Raw genomic sequence first — 20,724 nt, 5'->3', positions numbered from 1 at the left:
ATTGTTGGTGATGTATTAGCTCCCTTGGCAGAGATGACATCAGATCAACTTCAAAGCGAAATTGATATGGTCCATAGATCGTATACAAAATTTATCAGAAAGAATAATCTGCCAGGGGAAATTACAATAAGATTCTTCTGAAGAAAAGTGAGAGATCAACTATTGAAAGCATCTAATGAAGCAACCTTGAAGATAAAAAACAAAGACATAAGAGTACTGAAAGACATTCCATTTGAGATAAGAAGAAAAAGAAGGAAATACAGAGACTTGGTTTTATTTCTACAAAAGCACAATGTCTGCTACAGATGGCTAACACCCGACGGATTAATCTTTAGATATGCAAATGGAAAAGAAAGGATTGACTCTGTTGAAAAGGCTTGCGAGTTTTTGCGTCAACATAGCAGCCCAGCAGGAGAAGGTGCGACCGATGCTGCCAAAGAAAGTGAAGAAGAAGGAGAGGCTGGATCTTCCGAAGAAGACTCTGACTCTAAACTGGGGGCTGCTGCCTCCAAACAAAGCTATCAATTGAAACACAGAAAGGGGAAAAAATAGATTGTTAATCTACTCTGGAGTATCTAAAACAAGTATATTATATATGTTTTTACAGTCTTTTTATGAAATTAGAATTGTTGATGAATATCTAAATATTTAAATAGATGATCATTTTCATAGAAAGTTAACTTGTGTTTATTTTATTTATATTTCGATTTCTATACCGCTCATGACCCCTAACGGGTCTCAGAGCGGTTTACAGTGACTACTTGCGTAGTTGAATACCTAGCTAGGGCCACAATTTTTTCCAAGGGGGAGGGATTCCCTACCAGCACCCATGCGGCGTATCTTTCTTCTTCGGCAGGCCTCATTGTTCTTAAAGGTAATTTTGCAAATATATGTATGATCACCATCTCTTGGGTTTTTAGAGGGTTTTCTTTACTTCTCCCTTAGATTGTAGTTTCCCTTTCCTAATTTTCTGTTTGTAGTTATTAGAAAAGCAATAAAAAAATCCCCTATGGGGGGCCAAAAAAAGAAGAAGAGGAGGAATTGGGCAAGATGGAGTGAAAATGTTGGCTGGATCTAACCAATAGATCTGAATAAAGTTAAAAGAGTAAAGAAATTCCCTTTGAAAATCCATCTGTATCATAATGTGAAGTATGTCAAATTGAAATCAAGGTGAAGGAAACAATAAAGCAAAGTCTTGAAAGGTTGTTTGATCATACATGACCTGGATGTTTGCCCCCATATACCACAATCAACACGACAAAATCAATTGGTGCAAAAAAAAGTTTAAGTGAATAATGGTCACTTCCAGCTAATATCTTTTGTGCTCGTGAACTGGAGATAGCATATTATGTTAGGACTAAGATAGCGCTAAATCTGGAGAAACTGGTCACTTTTCATCAATAAAAGTGTATTGTTGGTGCAAGCAAAAGGTAATTATATATAGACAAAATATTACTGCTGGTTTTAAAGCATAAATTCTATGAACTGGTGTGGGTGTGTGGGATCACCTATGCTATGTCATCTCCTGAATTCTAAGAGTTGTTTTTAAAGGTTAGAATGGAGCCCCCACACAACTTTACATGACCAGGAACACTGAAAGACCAGAGAGAAGCCAGTATTCAAAAAAGTGTACGTTAAAATGTATATTTGGCAGTCAGAAGTGACACGAACATTCCTTATTAATGTCCATACCAGGCGTGGTCAAACTCGCTTAACGTAAGAGCTACATAGAATAAACATCAGATGTTTAAGAGCTGAAAGACATGAACAAATAACACACACATATTTTTACCGCAAAATATGCAAGTTTGCTTTTTATTAGCATTAAATGATACTGCCAAAAATAAAAACAAAAGGGTAAAAACAGTTACTGATGATGATATTTATTTGTCCAATGATGTTTGTTTGTTTGCTAATATTTATTTATCTAAGAGAGAGAGGAAAAGAGAGAGAGGTGGAAAGAAAGAATGAAAGAGGTGGAAAGAAAGAGAGAAAGAGAAAGAGGGAAACAATGAAAGCAAACAGATGAGGGGAGGGAGGAGGAAGGAAGGGAGAGAAAAAGAAAGGAAGGGATAAAGAGAGAAAAAAAGAAAGAAAGGTGGAAAGAAAGCAATAGGTGGGGAGGGAGGGGGAGAAAGAGAGAGAGAAAAGAAAGCAAATAGATAGGGAGGGAGAGGGAGGAAGGACAGAAAGAAGAGAGAAAGAGAAAGGTGGAAAGAATGGAACAGGTGGAAAGAAAGATGGAGAGAGAGGAAGAGAGAAACAGAAACCAAGAAAGCAGATAGATGGGGCAGGGAGGGGTGGGGAGGAAGAAAGGGAGAAAGAGAGAAAGAGAGAAAGAGAGAGAGAGAGAGAGAGAGAGAGAGAGAGAAAGAAAGAAAGAAAGAAAGAAAGAAAGAAAGAAAGAAAGAAAGAAAGAAAGAAAGAAAGAAAAAAAAGATGGGGGAGGGAGGGAGGGAGGGAGGGAGGGAGGGGGAGGGAGAGAGAGAGAGGTGGAAAGAAAGCAAATAAATGGGGAGGGAGGGAGGGAGGAAGGGACAGGTGGAAAGAAAGTAGCTTTAACTTGAAATGTGTCCTGCAAGCCCCCCCCCCCCCCCCCCCCCCGCTCGGTCTGCGCAAGGATTTCAAGAAATTGCCCTGCAAGCCCCCCCCCCCGCCCCCACACTGGCTGGCTTGGATTAGCGAAAGGATTTAAAGAGACAAATACCATCCCCAGCCGCCCTGCTGGGAGCTGCACAATATGTGTGAAATTGCCACAAGTGGCTCCTGAGCCGCAGTTTGACCACCCCTGGTCCATGCCCTCTATTAATTTTGATACCATTTGTATTTACTACAATATCATTGCCCATTTTCCTCCTCTGACAATGCGGCACATTCTTTTCTAAATTACAATTTTATTGAAATTTTTATAAAGTACAAAGAACATAATGGTATTGTACCCGATATCACTGTAGTTATTACATTGGTTAATTGAAGGTAGAACTCTTGTAACGAACACAAAACATATAACAGTTCTAATAGATAAAAGAAACTTATACATCCTCTTAACTTGAGTACAAAAGATATTCTACAAATACATAGTGAATATCAATAAAACATACAAGTTTCATATTTCAGAGGCACATTATATAGACTCGGGTGGTGTGTTGTAATATATTTAAAAAACAACAACAAATTCTCCAAGAAATTATTACTAAGTTTGTGATTCTTCGATACCTTTAGTTGTGTTGCTATTTTATCATATACTGCTATATCCCACAATTTTGTTTTCCATTGTGATATTGTAGGGATTTTAGGCAGTTTCCAGTGCAAGGTGATAAGGTTTTTTGCAGCTACAAGTAAGAGTGAGAGAAGTTCAGTGTTCTGTTTTGAAAGTTGCAATGTGGGCCAGTAATGTAACAAAATGGATTCAGGTGAGTTTGGGATATCAAAGTTGGTAATTTTTTTGATTTCAAACAGTACCTTACACCAAAATGAGTGAATTTTAGGACAAGCCCACCAACAAATGGACAAAAGTACCTCAGGAATTACAACCTTTCCAGCATAATGAAGTAGCCTTGTGTTTGCTTTTGAATAACCTTTCCGGGGTAAGGTACCATCTTGCGTAAATTTTAAAGTGTTGTAATTTGAATTGTAATGATCTGCTACTGAATAGCGCGGAGGACCAGATTTGAGTCCAGTGTTCGTCAGAAAATTCTAAACCACAATCTCTATTCCATGTGGTTTGTATTGCTGCTACTTTTCCCCATGTTTCTTCATTTAAAGAGGATAGATTATTGCCAGTAGGCCCTGTTGCACATTCTTTTGTAACTCAAAAATCTGCTACAGTAAATGGTACACTCTTGAGGGTTGGGACTGATGTCATTCATTGATTGATATCATGCAAAACCCAAACACAAACAGTAGCACTGAAGTACTATTCCAATACAGCTTCCAGCTTTAAGCATACTGGGATACCTTCCATCTTTGGACCCCGGCCAGCCTGACTTTTGGCTTGGGTGTGCAATTACACAGCTTCATCCATTTTTACCTTCCTCGACATATTTTATTTTTTCTTCTTTTTTTCTTTCTTTTTTTATACTTATAAACCCTACAGGGAAAGGGACAGGGGAACAACTCTAAAACTACAAGTAGCATCTAAAAGATATAATTGAATATATTTCCTGCTTTAACAATAGGTAAAAAGGTTATATATATTTTTACGCCAAAATACATTATGCTAGTTCTAGGTTTCTTATAATCCAATATCAGAGTTTATTTTTTTACGCTTCTTTCTCTTGACTGTTGATATCTTTGGAGCCGCCACACCATTCTCAGAGTCTGAAGTTGTACTGCTGAATTTGCTTGATTTTCTTAAAGAATCATCCATTTCCTCGCCACTATATTCCTCTTCTTCACCATCATCATCATTCGGGTTTAATTGCTGTTTTAAGAAGCTTTTTGCCTTTTGGGCAGTGTCAATTTTAATTTTCTTATCGTTGAATTTGAATGTGAGTCCTTCTGGGAAAGTCCATCTGTATACAATTTGTTTATTTTGGAGAAAAAGAATCAATCTATATTCATATCTTCTTTTCTGGATCTCAAATGGAATGTCTTTTAGGATTTTAATTTCCTCCTCCTGGATCTTTAGTATTTTCCCCGATGTGGCTTTCAAAACATTGTCTCTCATAGTTCTCTTAGAAAATTTCACGTAGATTTCACCGGGTAGCTTATTTTTTCTTATAAAATCCGGGTAAGTACGGTAAACCAAATCCATATCCTTCTGGGGGTCTTCTTGCTTGAGATCTGAAATTGATGCGATTGCTTCGCTCAAAATCCTTTTTAAGTCTTCTCCCTTTTGGTCAGATAAACCTTGAAAGCGCAAAACATATATGGATTTTTCCAACTGAAGTTGTAGAAGATTTTTTTCCATGTTTCTTTCTTTTTTCTCCTCTGCCATCTTTTGCTCAATATCTTTAGTCTTTCTTTCAACCTTCTTAATTTTTTGGTCCGTTTTGCCTCTTCCCAATTTGTAAGAGTTGTTTTTGCAGAGTCTAGCTTTGAGTTCATAGTCGACATCTGCTCCAGCAGAGGGCGCAATGCAGAGGCCAGCATGTTGGGAAAGTCTAGAGCCGTCTCCAGGGATTGAGTGGGAGTTGTTGGTACTGAGCTTCTGGGAAGAGGTTTCTTCTCCGTCCCCGTTCTTTTCCCTCTACCAACCATTGTTTTTGTTTTTATTACGAGAAAGTTTATTGTTTTAAAGTAAAAGTCAACCGATTTCAGCGCTTCTTGGATTAAATTACACCTTTCAAGCTCGAATAAAGTCTCATATGGTTAGTTATACTTTCTCTATCTTTTTTGCTGCACTTACGGACTGTTTCATTTGGGGGGGGTGGAACTCCAGCCCTTCCTCACCCGCCGCTTCTTGTTGAGTCGATCTAACAATCGGAGACTTTATCACTTAAAAAAGAGTTCAGCCTCCATTCACGATCCAAGTTCAGAGTCTTGGGTATTCCTGGGTCTGCCACTGCAACATAAGACAGCAGTACTGTTTAGTAATGCACAAATGTCCATTGGGTTGATTTGAAATGGCTAATATGAGCTGTCTTATCAGAATACTGGAAACAACTCTTCTTTCTCATGAGTCTATTCTGAAATTCAGGAAACCCTAACATTCTCACATTGATGTCACCAAGCATGTAATGTATCCCGAATATCTCTCCTTGGCCATTGTGAGATCACCCAAAGCCTTGCTCCACTGCTTCTTTGATTGAGATTGCCTGCTTAGCTCAGATACCTGTACATCAAGCCCAAACAGGGCCAAAAGCAGTTGTTGCATCAACCCCTGGCTTAATTAAGATCCTAACAACAGCATAAACAGATATCTTCTTGCTAGGACCTGTAAACAATATTCTGTGAGCTATAACATCGGGGGAGGAATGAACAGAATAAGACAATATAAGGAAAACGTAATGATATAATTAGTGAATTAAACCAGCATCATATATACTAGCAAGTCCTAAACAAAAGTGTTGCAATGTTTGAATTCCAGATTTCCCATTTTCAGACATTGTGAAAGCCACATGAAATGCAGCTTGGAATGCTTCCATGTTGCTTAAATTTCACTTAATTCCTTCAAGACTCTGATACAGCTGTTCCCATGGTACAGACTTCTTTAGTGTGAGCTCTAAGTCATTTAAATGTTTGATAACCAGTGCATTGTTGTACTAGTTGTAGCCAGCCTCCTCAGCCTTGAATCCAGGTGGTCTTTCCTGAGAGAGACACCTCAAAAACAACCTCTGAACCTCCACAAGCAGTGCCCTATGAAGCCAGGCTTGGCTTAAACAGTGGCTTTTGCTGGGAGGCTAGAAGAACCACATCTTAGCTGAGAAGCCAAGCACCCTCCATGCAAGCAAACCCCCCCACACAATCTATCCTGTCAGCTTAGTCCAAAGAGGACTAGAATGGGCAAGTCTCTGCCCTTGCCTCAGGCATCTTCCACTGACCAAATAGCTAGTCTTTTGTCTGTCAAATGTACAGGCAGGCAGGGACAAAAAGCCTCTGGTCTGTGTTATTGTCATAAATGAAGTGTGTTGCATATTTCCATCCTCCTCTCCTGTTTCATGTATCTGCATTCTTATGCCTATGCCAGACCTATCAAGGAAACATTAACTCTCCATGTCTAGTGAATGGTCAGCCATTCAGGTTCATCCTGCCACACATTAAGAAACATCAGTCCTTTTGTCTGGTACCAGAGAAACACCAGACCACTCTATTGTTCCACAATGGACAGACCCAGTACAGTCTTCCAACACCTGGCTTCTATTGTTAAATCTAGACTCTGCCCCTCTGAGAGCTCACTGGTCACATAAAGGCCTTGCCAATCCTGATGTCACACACCCCTGGGTCCCAGGATTGGTCCAGGTAATCTATTGTTTTCACCTGAGACCAGCCCCCAGGGCCGCCAATTAATCGGCATTGTCTTCCAATGGCTATATCCCAGTGAACACATGGCCTCAGAGTGTGTGCTTCTGCCCTGATGCCAACTGGCAGCCCACCCCTAAATCCTTTGGGTTTAGGCCATAATCTCACCTCCATGGACCCCTGCACATCTGGACAGGTTGTATTACCCAGTAACTGACCTATCTATTCACTATCAAACACCCCTGCTTTCTTAGTTCTGTATTGCTTGCTCTTTTAAATGTTTAGTGTGCTTGTACTTCGATAAATACCTTAATAAAAATTATTTAATTTACTCTTCAAATCTGGAGTTTTCCTACTGTGCCGGACCTTGGTATACAGGTGGTGTGATATTCCTGTACCCCTGTGGCCTTGCCTGCTGCCTAGCTAATTTCTCCAAAGAACAAGGCAGGCCATTGGTGGTAACATAGTAACCTTTGAAACACTGAGCCCCCACAAAATTAGCAATGCCTACGCATTCCTGAGCAGTGCTGTCCATTGCCCATCATTCCAGTTACAGGGAATGTATGGGGTTTTCCATTTAAATGATCCAGCCTTTCTAAGGATAGCCCTGGCAGGATCTGGATCAGTTTTCCTTTGGTGGCCTTCCAAAAGGAATACCAAATTAATTTCTTTCAGAAGGATTTTATACAGCTGCTGCTTTACTTTGCTGGTTTTACTGTGGGTTTTGCTTGTTTTATTATGTCTATGGTTGTACAGTGTTGGGACCTGCACCGCATTTGCAAGGGCAACTCAACTTGGCTGAGACAAGCCATGTGTAAGTGGCAACTGCTGCAGCCATGCCAGGAGATGTCCAGAACAGGCAGAGCAAGATTGCAGACTCTAGATTCAGCAACAGAGTCTGGCAGCCAGGTGGAGTCAGTCACATCACCAAGCCCTGCTTGGGAAAGGGAGCAATGTGGGAGGAGGCTGAGACATGGCTTCAGGAAACTTGTGGTTGGATTAAGGGGTAGAGAGAGGGAGGAAGCCAGGGAAGGGGATTGAAAGGGGAGCCTATTTAAGGAGAATCTACAGCAGACCAGAGAGGATAAAGTATCCCTGTTCATGCAGCATGGAAGTGTAGAGATACGGAAAGGCAGAGAAACAAGCTGGTGCAACTCCCTCGCTTCTCTGATCTCAGGCTCTGCAGGTCCTCCACTGCAGGGAAGGTCATGGCAGAGCAAGGGAAACATGATTTTGATTGGGTGGTGGTGGTGGATTCATGGTGATTTTAATTTCTGCCACCTCAAGTTTAGTAGAAAGGGCATGAAAAATTATGAATATATAAATTTGAAATTACTATTGTGGGATCACACATTACCTAGACGACAATTTAAGGAAGACTTTAACACAGGTATATCTAATAGGTAGATTGCGATCTACCAGTAGATCGCGGAGGGGTCAGAGGTAGATCACCAGCCCCACTTGGTCTCACTAATGGTCTCACTAATGAGCACGAGCGAAGTTTTAAAGACTGCGCAAGATCAGCCTGGATCAATACTTGACCTACATTTAACACAAATAACTCTGAATAAAAGTTAAAGAAAGTTATTGAGACAGTTAAAGAAAGTTATAACTCAATAAAAATGTTCACAGTTCTTTCTGGATCTTCGTCTCTCTGTTTTGTTTTTGCTTATTTTGCTTACCAGTAAATAACAGAAGGTGCATTATAAATGGTGGGGGGGGGGCGGTGGAACCCAACTTTATTGGGTTAAAATCTAATTTGAAACTAATTTGAAACTTTATTTTCCTGGCCGGAAAAAATAGATCACTACCTGTTCGAAGTTGGACATGCCTGCCTTAACACATCTCTCTTAAGTAGAAAAAGTAATGGAGGGTTTCTGTCTCATAGAGAGACAATTTCTTTTTTCTCACAAGAAAATTCTCATGAATCATCATTAGCAACTACGTATACTTCACTTTCAGTCTGCACCAAACCACTATTTCAGTCTATGCTCCCCCCATTAGTATTTTTTAATAGGAAAAACTCAAGGGTATAACCTATTTTATAACAATATAATTTATTCATGGCCTTTTACATAATCCTAAAGATAACATTCTACATGCAGTTTATAGCACTAAGATGAAACTGGGTGGTGGGGGAAGACGGATATTGTATTTCACAAAATATTTTTCAGCTTTTTCATAATGAGCTCTTTTACTGAAGGCTGAAAACTTTGGGGAAGGGACTATTATAGAAGACAAATATTGCACCCCCAATGTGAAAGAAAGTGGGACAACATTACATCTCCCAGTTTTTTAGCAGGACCAGGGCTAAAGTCATAGCAAGAGGAACTTGTGGGCAGTAAATCCACCATGGCAGCCCAGCCCAGCCCAGTTATTAGATACACATTCCATCTTTCCACCCCCACTTCAGAGTAGAACAATGTTTTTCCTTTGCCCATAATGATTTTATCATGCAGGGAAATCTGATTACCTATGTATAGTCATGTATAGTCATTATGTCATCTCCCATTGACTGGATATAGGTAGTGAAGAGAAAAAAGCTATAACAATGGCATATCAGTAGCAACATACTCGAGCTGTTTACAGGACAGAGGCCACTTCCACACTGTCATTTTTGTCACTCGTTTTGTCCCTATTGCTTCAGGGTTCCCCCCCCCAATGTGTTTTGCACTCTCTAGTAGTCCCAGAGGGAGCAAAACACGTGTGGAGAAGGGGGGGGGGCTAAGCAATAGGGACAAACAAGTGCAAAAACTACAGTGCAGAAGTGGCCAAAGAATGCAAGTGGGTGGGCTGAAAGGCTTATTCTTGTTGAAAATGGCATTTTACACAGTGCTAGTGATACAGGAGACATAAAAGAATAGTCTTAAAACATAAAAATATACAGATACACAGATGCGTTTTGGCTACCATTGTGATCACCACAGGATTTAAAAAACAACCACTGGATAATATATATAAACAAAGATAATCAAAATGGATGCAATTCTTCCCCTCCTTTAAATTGTCAGGAAGCAAAACCCACTTACCAGAATCTTTGTAGTATAAGCACTGTTGAGGGCAATGGCATTCACCAGCAACTCCAGAGTTTTGGCTGGAATGGAATCTGGGGCGGGGATCTCTTTGTAGTGGGCATCTCCAACATAGGCTTGCACTACAGTCATTCGGTTAGTTGTTAATGTCCCTGTCTTATCAGAGCAGATGGCTGTAGCATTACCCATAGTCTCACATGCGTCTAAATGACGGACCAAATTGTTGTCTTTCATCATTTTCTGAAGGAAAAAATATATAAACATATTGTAGGAAAGAAAATATAGTAGTATGCACATAATGATTGCTTGATTTTGAATGTGATATCCATGAGCAATTCCTCTAAATCACATTTGGCTTTGTAAAACATATTCAATCGCAACAGATATGCATTTCTACATACTTCCTTAAAGATAGCTATTAAGGCAACAGCTAACACTTTATGCACTGTTTGAAAGACACAAAATTAGATGAGGATTCAGAAAAGACACAATCAACTAACTTAACTGTATAATATTTTTACTTGACACCAATGTCAAAACAATTGAAATGACAATATGAAAAGACAAGTACAAGTGTGAGACTACACTAGAGATTAAATGGGTTGGTCCTGGCTGCCTTATTCTGTACTACCCCTTCTTCCACTTTCTATAATTAATGTCAAACATTATACATACGTATTTTGCCCTTGGCACATTTTTCCCGAAGAGGACGGAAAGATACCAGTGTTATTTTGCAGGTTACATAAGATAACTTACTGTCCTCTACTAGAAAGCTCACCCATATTTCATTTGAACAATTCTCACACAACCTGAGCTATTTTGACAGAAGCTATAAGGAAACCATGCCTATTGCTACAGAGAAATAATATTCTATTGTTAATATTCTATGTTAGTATTCTATGTTACTATTCTATTAAACAAACTTAGAAGAACTGTGAGGAATCAGGGGAGGGTGGTGTGGAGTGGAAACTCCCTGCCTCAAATTTGTCACATCAGATCAGTTCTGGTAATCGATTAGTTGCTTCCTGTTCATATATTCCTGAACCTTAATATTCCAGCTCTATAGCACAACTAATAGCTAGAATTGATTACTGTAGTTCAAGGCTAGGTGACAACAAAAGTGGGCATTTAGTCCAAAAAGAGTGGTACATTGCAGAACAGGAATATTTTTACCTTCCCACACCCTATTCTATATAGGAAAATTTGGGGGAATTTGTATGTCCAGAATATGATATGTTCTGAGAAGCCTGAACAGGCCAACCCCCTACTTTGTTTAACTGATAGCCAGATGCTCCTCCACACTCCATGGTTTCTGAAAAGCAACGGACATTACTCAATCAATGTCAGACTATTTTTTGGGGGAGGGGTTATTCCTTTTTTGTTTAATTTACAATTAAACAAATTTGCTGCCAATTATGCAGAAACCACTGGCTGTCTCCAAGTGTGCCAGATGCTCTGTCAGACCCTGGGCAAGTGTGCTATATAAAGGGGGGGGATTGCTTCCCATCTTTCATTTAAACAGTATTAGGCATGAGAAGAATTTCAACATTTAAACAAAAATTACACTGACATGCTGCTCATACCTTGTCAAATGATCAGCCCATTGTAAAAACTCAGCCACTGGCAAGCTAAATTATATTAAAAGAATTGTTTCTTTTCAAAGAAATTCAAAGACTTGTTTCCATTCACTTTGGTTTTGAGATTGGTTTGACTTACCTTTACGGAGTAAGCAAGGGAAATAGTGACAGCAAGAGGAAGTCCTTCTGGGACAGCAACTACGAGCACAGTCACACCAATGATGAAGAACTTCACAAAATACTGAACATAGACTGGAGTGCACTCAGGCAGCCATGGCTTCTTGTTGATTACAAAGGTGTCAATACAAAAGTAGAGTACTAAAATAATGACTGTGATGGCAGACATTACCAAACCTGAAACAGAAAAAAATTAATCTTTTATTGTAACCAAATAAAAAAGATATTGTGAAGCAAAAGCAATAATTTTTTAACAAAAAGATATGATAAAATATCTTAGAGCTAAAAGAAATGATGGTAGGAGATCTGTGAAAAGACCTCAGTGTTTCTGTAGGGACAGAACCTGTATACAGACCACTGGTTTGGATCAGGATCGCCATTACAGAGGAAGGGAAGGTTTGAATTTCCTACAGGAAGCAAAGAATAGGAATAAATGGACAGTTCTTGCAATGGAAAGAAGAGAGCGGTGGGGTCCCGCAAGAACTGGTATTGGGACTGGTGCTATTCAGTTTGTTCATTCATGCTCTGGAGGGGCTGAGCAGTGCAGTTTGCAGATGATACTGAATTATTCAGGATGGTGGAAACCATGGCGAATTGTGAAGAGCTACAGGAGGAGCTAAATTGGGTAAGTGGGCAACTACGTGGCAAAAAAGTTTAGTGTAAGTGTAAGGTAACGCATATTGGAACAAAAAATGCTAATTTAATGCTAAGGGGTCTGGGCTGGCTGAGGTGAGACTGAAATAGATTTAGGGGTTGTCATTGTTGGAAGCTCAGTAAAAATGTTGACCCAGTGTGTGGCAGCAGTGAAACAGCAAACTCCACACTAGGAGTTACTAGGAAAGGGACTGAAAATAAAGTGGCCGATACTATAATACCCTTGTATAAAGCTATGGTGTGGCCTAATTTGAAGTACTGTGCATAGGTCTGGTTGGTGCATCTCAAAAATGACATTGCAGAACTGGGAAAAATACAAAGGAGGGCAACCAAGATGATTGGGGGTTGGAGCATCTTTCCTATACAGAAAGGCTGAAGAGTCTGGGACTTTTCAGTCTGGGGGGGGGGAACATAGCTGAGAAGATACATGATGCAGGTTTATAAAATCATGCATGGGATAGAGAAAGTTGATGGAGCTTTTTCTCCCTTTCCCATAATACTAGAATACAGGGAAACAGATTCAGAATTGACAATAAGGAATACTGCTTTACATAATGAGTAATTCAGTAGGAATTCACTGCCAGGGAAGATAGTAATGGCTATGAGCACAGATATTTTTCAAAGGGGTTAGATGGATTCAAGGAGGAGAAGTCTATCAGTGGATACTAGCCACGGTGCCTGAAGGGACCTTCCACAGCCACAGACAGCAAACCTCTAAATACCAGTACGGGGAGGCAGCAGCTGGGGAGGGCCATGGCCTCTATGCCCTGTTTGCTCACACAAGGGCAGTTGGTTGACTGCTGCGTGAATCAGGATGCTGAACTAGATGGACCACTGGTCTGATTCAGCAGGTTTGTCTTATGTTCTTATCTACAGTACAATTTCACAACTGTAACTGTCCCTCCACCCCATCCCAATTATACTATCAGCCCTGGAAGGGAAAAAGAGGATGAGTTCCAGGGATCATAACTATGTGAAAGATTTTGATCAGCAATGGATAAAATCCTCTCCCCTGCATCTCTGCCTCAAACTGAATCAAGACGCAACATGTGTCTCTGGATCACAGACCATAGGCTTTACTTTGTGGGGTTCACCTTTTTTCCTCTGTATTCTACTATATTCTATGTAACACAGCCATTGTTAGGCGCATTTGTTTAAGTTATACAGATCTTGTTGCCAATAAACCTGAACTCTCTCAAGTGTGCTCCTCCTAGACTTTTATATTACATGTACACCATACCTGCTTTGCCGATCTGGACAGCCAATTTTGTCAGCTTTCCCTGTAGGACAGATTTCTCTTTCTTATGCATGTTAGATTTCCTCTTGTCTTTGTCATCTCCTTCTCCCCCTTCTGCACTCTTCAGTGGCTGCATCTCCATTGCAGCTGCACCATCCTGTTGTTTGGCTGGCAGAGCAGTGGAGAAAATGTTATTTAAGAACTTTAATTTACCGTCACTTCTATCTTTTAATTTAGAAAAGAAGATCTGGATAATTTTAGTGTTAATTGGTTTTGTTGATTCTGGGTTTTGGAGGTTTTGTAATCCTTGGAAAAATTAACGACATGGATTATTTTGAACAGGATTCTAAACTACAGTCTTCGTAGCACAAAGGACTCTGGAAATAACACAGAAAGACCTGCTTTGGTGTCTCCATTAGCAAGGTAGGAGTTTGTAGTCTGGCTTTTTTAAAGTAAATTTTCAATCCCCAATATGCCATGGAAGCTTCCTGAGTGACTTTTGGCCAGTCATACACCCTCGGCCTAAACTAACTCACAGGGTTGTTGTAGGGTTGACAGGTCCCCCTGAAGGGTTTTGGGGGTGTTCCAGGGGTCAGTGGGGATGTCCCTAAGCTACACTCCTTAGCCCTCACCAAGGGTGTAGACTTTCCAATTTAAAGTGACCCCCCCTAGCCCCCCTCCCCTCCTGCCAGATTTAAAGGCTTCAGCTAATCAGCAGGGACCACATGGCCTGCTGATCAACTGGAAGGTCTTTTAAATCTAGCAGGAGGGAGGGAGAGGGGCAGCCATGGGCCACATGCTCGGCTCACGAAAATACCCTTTAAAGGGTCTTTTTGCGAGCAGGATGCGGACCACAGTGTGCAGGGCTGGGGAAAATCAGCTGAAGCCCTTTAAACCTGGCAGGGGAGGAGGGGGCCCAGGGGGGTGGTCACTCTTGGGGGCAGGGCATGGGGGCAGGGTTTCCCTGGCTGCCCGGCTGCCCAGGGGCAGATTGGAGCCCCCAAAAGTGGGGGAACCCCCCCCCCGGACATGGGGGCTGGCAACCTAGGTTGTTGTGAGGATAAAATGGAGTAGAGGAGCCCAATGGAAGCTGCTTTAGGTCCACTGGGGAGAAAGATGGGGTATAAATGAAGTAAATAGGGAATAGGGAAGAAACAGAAGGGAAGAGAGAAACTCTCCTATGCCTCTATTTCCCCCCAACCAATTTTAACCATTTCTTCTGCCTGCAGACCTACAAAATTGAAGCAAGTCCTTCCAGGAGAAAAATGGCTAATTAAAAGCAGTTTTGGAAGGGTGTGGAGGAGATATGCCCAACTTTTTCTCCATACTATGCCCTCTGCCCACTCATGGTTTATAGAAAATCAGCAGGATCTGGACTGGGTTCTGCCCCCATCAGGCCTTATTGTACTTCAGTAATTCACATTAGCAGACCCTATAATCCATTCAAAGACTTCTGAAATTCTAACACTGCTGTCCTAAGGAGACTTATACCCACCTATACCCTTCAAAGGAATTAGAAGAGTGTAATTCTTCTTTAGGGGACACTGTTAATCAATTCATAATTTATGTGAAGGCAAGAAAATAACAATTAAAAGTGCCCATATTGCCATGATACTTACTACAATCATGACAACTAACAAAACACTGAGGCAAGGCAAAGGCCAGTGTTAAAATACTGACTGCAAGTCTTCAACATTGCCTCTCACATTTTCCAGGCATCTCTCTTACATACTCCCGAGCAAAATGATGCAGTAATAAAAAGAAAGAAGCTACAAGGCACAACACATTGCAGACTTCTCCTGTGTAATCCCAGTTGCAATGGATGGGAGAATGGTGCTGCACAACTCATTTTAATGGGGTTGCTCAGGACACATATTCAGTGAACTTTGCTCACAGTATATTAAGGAGTTTACTAGACAAGTTCAAAAGTGCACCATTGTGGCTGTTCCCTGAAGAATACTTAAAAACCAATCAATTTCGCTTTTCCCAAGCAGAACTGAAAGTGTTATTTCCAATATTGTGCCATCTAACTGAAACCATAAGCGTTGCTTTCTGTATTTTCTGCTGTTCATGTATCTATGTATTTTGGAAATAAATGAAGATGTGTTCAGATTTTCAATAGCACTCACATTCCTTCTGCAAAGCAAAACATGTCAAAACACTGCCGTTTGACAACTGAAGTTAACACAAATAAGTCAGAAAATAGGGAGGAAAGACTGGTATTATTTAGCATAGAAAAGAATCCATCCTGATCTATAATTTGCAGAGGAAATAAATATAGTTATATTTCACAGAAGACAAAAAACATGTTTAGCAGCTAATCCCCAACTGTAGTCCAAATATTGTGTCTGCATGGGAGAGAACCACACATGCAGCTTTTACTGCAGCCATTCTCGCAAGGAGCTGAAAAGAATCAAGATGACTTCAAATGGCAAATTGTCTTGTACGTTCTACTGTGCGATAGCTGCACTACAGACTTCAAAAACATCTTTGGCTAAGTGGCTAGGTGTTCAATTCTCCTCTGCTTCCTAACTTCCTAAATTTCAATTTACAGACATTAAAATTGCACTGAAACGTCTAAACTGTATTTTAAAATATGCCTTCATAACCATGGTGGATCATGGAAGACATGGTGGTTGAGAACGGAATACACAGTGCCAGTGGCATACCCTATGCTGGCATTGGGCAGTTATCATGGTCCTCTGAGAAGGCATAATACAGAAGATGAGAAGCACAGAAACAGCAGTCAGGAGAGGGCCTGTGAGCACAACTCCCTGAAATTTTCATGATGGTGTAATACATCATGAAACATGCTGGAAAACATGTTGAAACAATGTCAGCACATTATGGCCTGTTACTTCAGCTTCAGCAAGGTAAACAATAGCATGCATAGCATTTCTCACATGAGAACATGTATATATGCCATATAAATATATGTATACAGTATACATATATGTATACGGTAACAGCGTTCCGTGCGCCTTGGTGTTTAGTCGTGCCAGCCACATGACCACAGAAATGTCTTCGGACAGTGCTGGCTCTTCGGCTTTGAAACGGAGATGACCACTGCAACCCTGGAGTCGGATTTGACTGGCTTTCGAGCAAGGGAACCTTTACCTTTTTATACACTCACACACACAAGAAGATGGTCTTGCAAGGACATGGGAGGGGGGGGAATTTCCTCTTCCCTTCCCTCAAAGCCACTACGCTCACACACACAAGCAGAGGGTCTTGCAAGGACATGGGAGGGGGGAAATTTCCTCTTCCCTTCCCTCAAAGCCACTGTAGCCTGTCCCCTTTTCCTGATTCCTTTACTTCTTCCCACCCATTAGCCAACCTACCTTGATCTGCTCCACTGCCTTCTGCTTTCTCTTCTTCCCTCCCTCTGGCAGCCTCTACTGGGAAAACAATGGCTCAGTTGTGCACCATTAGCAGCCAGGCTGGGCCCAACAAAATGGTGCCAGCTGCTGGACTTGGCAGTGCCGTGCTGGCCACTGGGCCAGGTCCAGTTGTGCAATGGGGTACCTGCAAGGACTTGCAGGGTGCACCTCATTTTCCCCTGTATCTCCTTCCCCACAATGCTTCCTTTGCCGCTCCTCCTGGCATCCCCCATATCCTCACCATTCCCTGCTTCCTATCTACAAACCAATCTAGCTTTTATTTGTCCCCCATCTTCAGCTACGTTCATTATTTATTTACTTCATTTATAGCTTTACTTTCTCCACAATGGGCACCTAAAACAGCATTATTCTCCTTTTCTCCAGTTTATCCTCATAATAACCCTGTGAGGTAAATTAGGCTGAGAATGTGTGACTGCCTCAAGATGACCTTCCGTGGTAGAGTGGGGATTTGAACCTGGGTCTTCCAGATCCCAATTTGAAACTCTAAGCACTATACCACACTGATTTTTATTGGGGGGGGGGAGCTGCTGTTGAACATGGTGAGTCTGGTGAGTCATGGAAGTTGCAGTAGCAAGTTGCACAGTGGTCGTTGCTGGCCCTGGCCCTAATGACCAAATCTGGCCATCCCTTAAAGACCAAATCTGTCCTGAAAAGGGTTTGCTCTCCCTCCCTGCCCTTTAATGACACAAACCAAATCTTGAAGGCGTCCATTACTGTTGTTGTTGCCTAGTAATGGTCACTGATGGCATTATTTTTTAAAGCTACAGGTGATGCTTCTATTGTGTGGTTTTAATCCTCCCATTCATCTTTTTGAAGATTTCAGATTTTTCTGCAAATTTGGGGTATGTCTCCTGTTTGTTTTCCTGTCTGTTCATAGCTCCACAGTCTCTAGAGTCAAGTATCCACAGATTTGGTCACATTGTGAATTAGGTATATCAATGATATGGAATAGCCAATCAACAGATTCCTGTGGGAGAGGATGTTCTCTATTGGACTGTTTCTTCTGCTATAGAAATGTATAGAATTTACTGTTGTTTTCAAGCCACATTTTTTCCAGACTCCAACATTTTTACTTTATCTATTGAACTAAATTCAAGTACAGTTTAAAAATCTGCCTATTATGAAAGAAGGTTACCTTTGGTCTGGCTGTTCTCCATATTTCCATCCTGCATTTTGCCTATATGATAAAAAGTGTAGCAGACAACAAAAAACAGACAGTAAAAAATCAGTACACAGAGACAGAACATGACAAGGAGGGCCTTAAGTAAAATAAAAAGAGCCAAAATGTCACGAGCATGTTCTAAATAAAGTTAATGGCAAATCGTTATGGTATATTTATATGCATGAAAACACTTCCTGATCATAAATTCACAACGAAGTTTATGATTTTACTACTAAGGCCTACTCTGTTACAGAAATAATAAAGCCAGTAGTCTTCAAATATTGTACTTTAAAGAAATACTTCCTATATCGACTTGCCTGCTATGAAATCTCTTGGTATTGCACAAGATTCTGCAATGAGCCAAAGCGCACACCCTTAGCTCACACAGGGCAATAGCTAAGCTTCTTTGCCATCATGTTTATATAAGAATTTATTATAAGCCACTTTTCAAAGTCTCCAAAGCAGTGCACAATAAAACTAGTTCAAAACACATATAACAGTGAACAAACAAGAAGTAAAGCAAACACAAGCAAAAGAAAACATAACAGAGCAATCACAGAGTCAATTAAAAATAAAAGCAAAAATACCAATCCATAAAATCTGGGCACCAATTCAAATAAATTAATTCAAGCTTCTCTTCTATAGCAATACTATTTTTCAAACATTTCACAGTTATTTAAAAACATTAGCAATATTTCACATTTTCTATTACAGCAAATGGGTGGGGGATGCTGGACTGGGCCAAGCTGTTCGGTGCCAGCCAGTGGGCCAGGTCCAGTTGTACAATGGGGAACCTGCAACGACTTGGTGTTGGTAATGAGGAAATAACCAACTGTGAAACTGAGCTATAGAAATATAGGATTAAGTGAATAGAAATTTGGAACGCAGTATTTCACAATATTGCACCCTATCATAATTTAAAACTATGAAATGTTGAGTTCCATACTGAGAGCTCAGACAGCTAAACCCTGGATCCCAGAAATCTAGTGCGCCATCTCAATTGTCCTGTTGGACTGAATGTTGAGTCTGTGTAGGGAGTGTTTTGGTGAATTTCTTACATCTGGCATAGTCCTTAGTGGTATACACTTCAAAAATTATCATTTTAATTCCATATTTATTTATATCAGAAAGAGCATGACTGCGATTTTCATTAAATATCCAGAGTCCTAATTAGGGGTGTGCAACTGTATGCCTTTTTCGGTTAGGGTATACTGAACTGAAAATTTTGGGGGGTTTCCCCCAAAAATCTCAGACCGCAATACCAGTGCGTCACTTGGATCTGGAATTTTTCAGAAATCCTGATTTTTTCAGGTCCAACAGACCCAAAAAGAAGGAGAAGAAAAGGGGAGGGGGGAATTGCACACCAGAAGCTGTGCCCACAGGGAGCATTCTGCTCCCCGTGGGCACAGCTGATCCTGGGCTGACAAGCCAACACCAAGTTGAGGCGGAGGGGAGCTGTCAGCTCCTGCTGCCTTGGCTGATCTTTGACTGACTTCTCTCGCAGCTCAGTTTAAATTTCATTTATGCCTTGGTTTAAACCAAGCTTCAAGAAGAGCCAGCCCCAGCGGAGGCAGCAGGGAGCTCTCAGTTCCTGCTGCCCCAGCTGATCCTGGGCTGACTTCTCTTGAAGCTCGGTTTAAACAGAGCCTCAGATATAGGGTTGCCAAGTCTGGCAAACTTACTGGCGGGGGGGGCTCCCAAGAGGTGGGGGGTCCAGCCCCAGCTGAGACAGTGGAGAGATATCAGCACCTGCCACCCTGCCTATTCCTGGGCTGATTTCTCTTGCAGTTTAATTTACATCAAGGTATAAATTTAAACCGAGCTGCAAGAGAAGTCAGCCAATGATCAACCAGGGTGTATTTTAAAAAAACAGTATTCAAAAATATTATTCCCAGAGCATCCTTCAAAGCGGGGGTTTCCCCGCCCCCCGCCCCCATTTGGCAACCCTACTCAGATAAGGCAGTGTGGAGCTCTCAGCTCCTGCCACCCCAGCTGATCCTCTATTGCAGGTCAGTTTAAACCAAGCCAAAAGAGGATCCAGCCCCAGCTGAGACAGTGGAGAGATATCAGCACCTGCCACCCTGCCTATTCCTGGGCTGATTTCTCTTGCAGTTTGATTTACATCAAGGTATAAGTTTAAACTGAGCTGCAAGAGAAGTCAGCCAATGATCAGCCAGGGTGTATTTTAAAAAAAAAAGTATTCAAAAATATTATTCCCAGAGCATTTTCAAATTGGTAATCCTATCAAATAAATATATTTCTATTTATTTTTGTCTGTGTAAAACCACTCAAATGTTTTAACAGAATTTAAAAAGTACTTTACCAAATGTTCACTTTTAATGCATCTGCCTGGGGAAATCTGCTGCTAAACATAATGCTTTGTTGCAAAATTCAGCAAATATACATAGAAATTCTGAATCGGGCACACAGAAATCCAATCAATGACTGTTAAAAGTTGTTTGGTGCATTTTTATCATTGGGAACATTGCATATCAACATATCATAGACACATAATGTAATTATGTATGAGTTTTGACAAGATACTTGAACATATAAGCATAGATAAGGTCAGCAATTTCCC

The 20,724-nt window shown here is 40.9% G+C and overlaps 1 protein-coding gene across 1 annotated transcript in view; it reads right to left on the bottom strand.

Annotated features, from left to right (window-relative positions):
* LOC107124162 (plasma membrane calcium-transporting ATPase 2-like) overlaps window positions 1-20,724 on the bottom strand; it is a 265,585-nt gene that overhangs the window by 91,454 nt on the left and 153,407 nt on the right. Inside the window, 4 exon segments of the mRNA XM_015427552.1 lie at window positions 9,933-10,175; window positions 11,652-11,866; window positions 13,584-13,748; window positions 18,117-18,158. Of these exon segments, the coding sequence (XP_015283038.1) occupies window positions 9,933-10,175; window positions 11,652-11,866; window positions 13,584-13,748; window positions 18,117-18,158 (665 nt within the window).

This window comes from Gekko japonicus, unplaced genomic scaffold (assembly GCF_001447785.1).
Source record: "Gekko japonicus isolate JY-2015 unplaced genomic scaffold, Gekko_japonicus_V1.1 scaffold354, whole genome shotgun sequence".
NCBI lineage: Eukaryota > Metazoa > Chordata > Lepidosauria > Squamata > Gekkonidae > Gekko > Gekko japonicus.
This window is presented reverse-complemented; position numbering and strand designations above follow the sequence as displayed.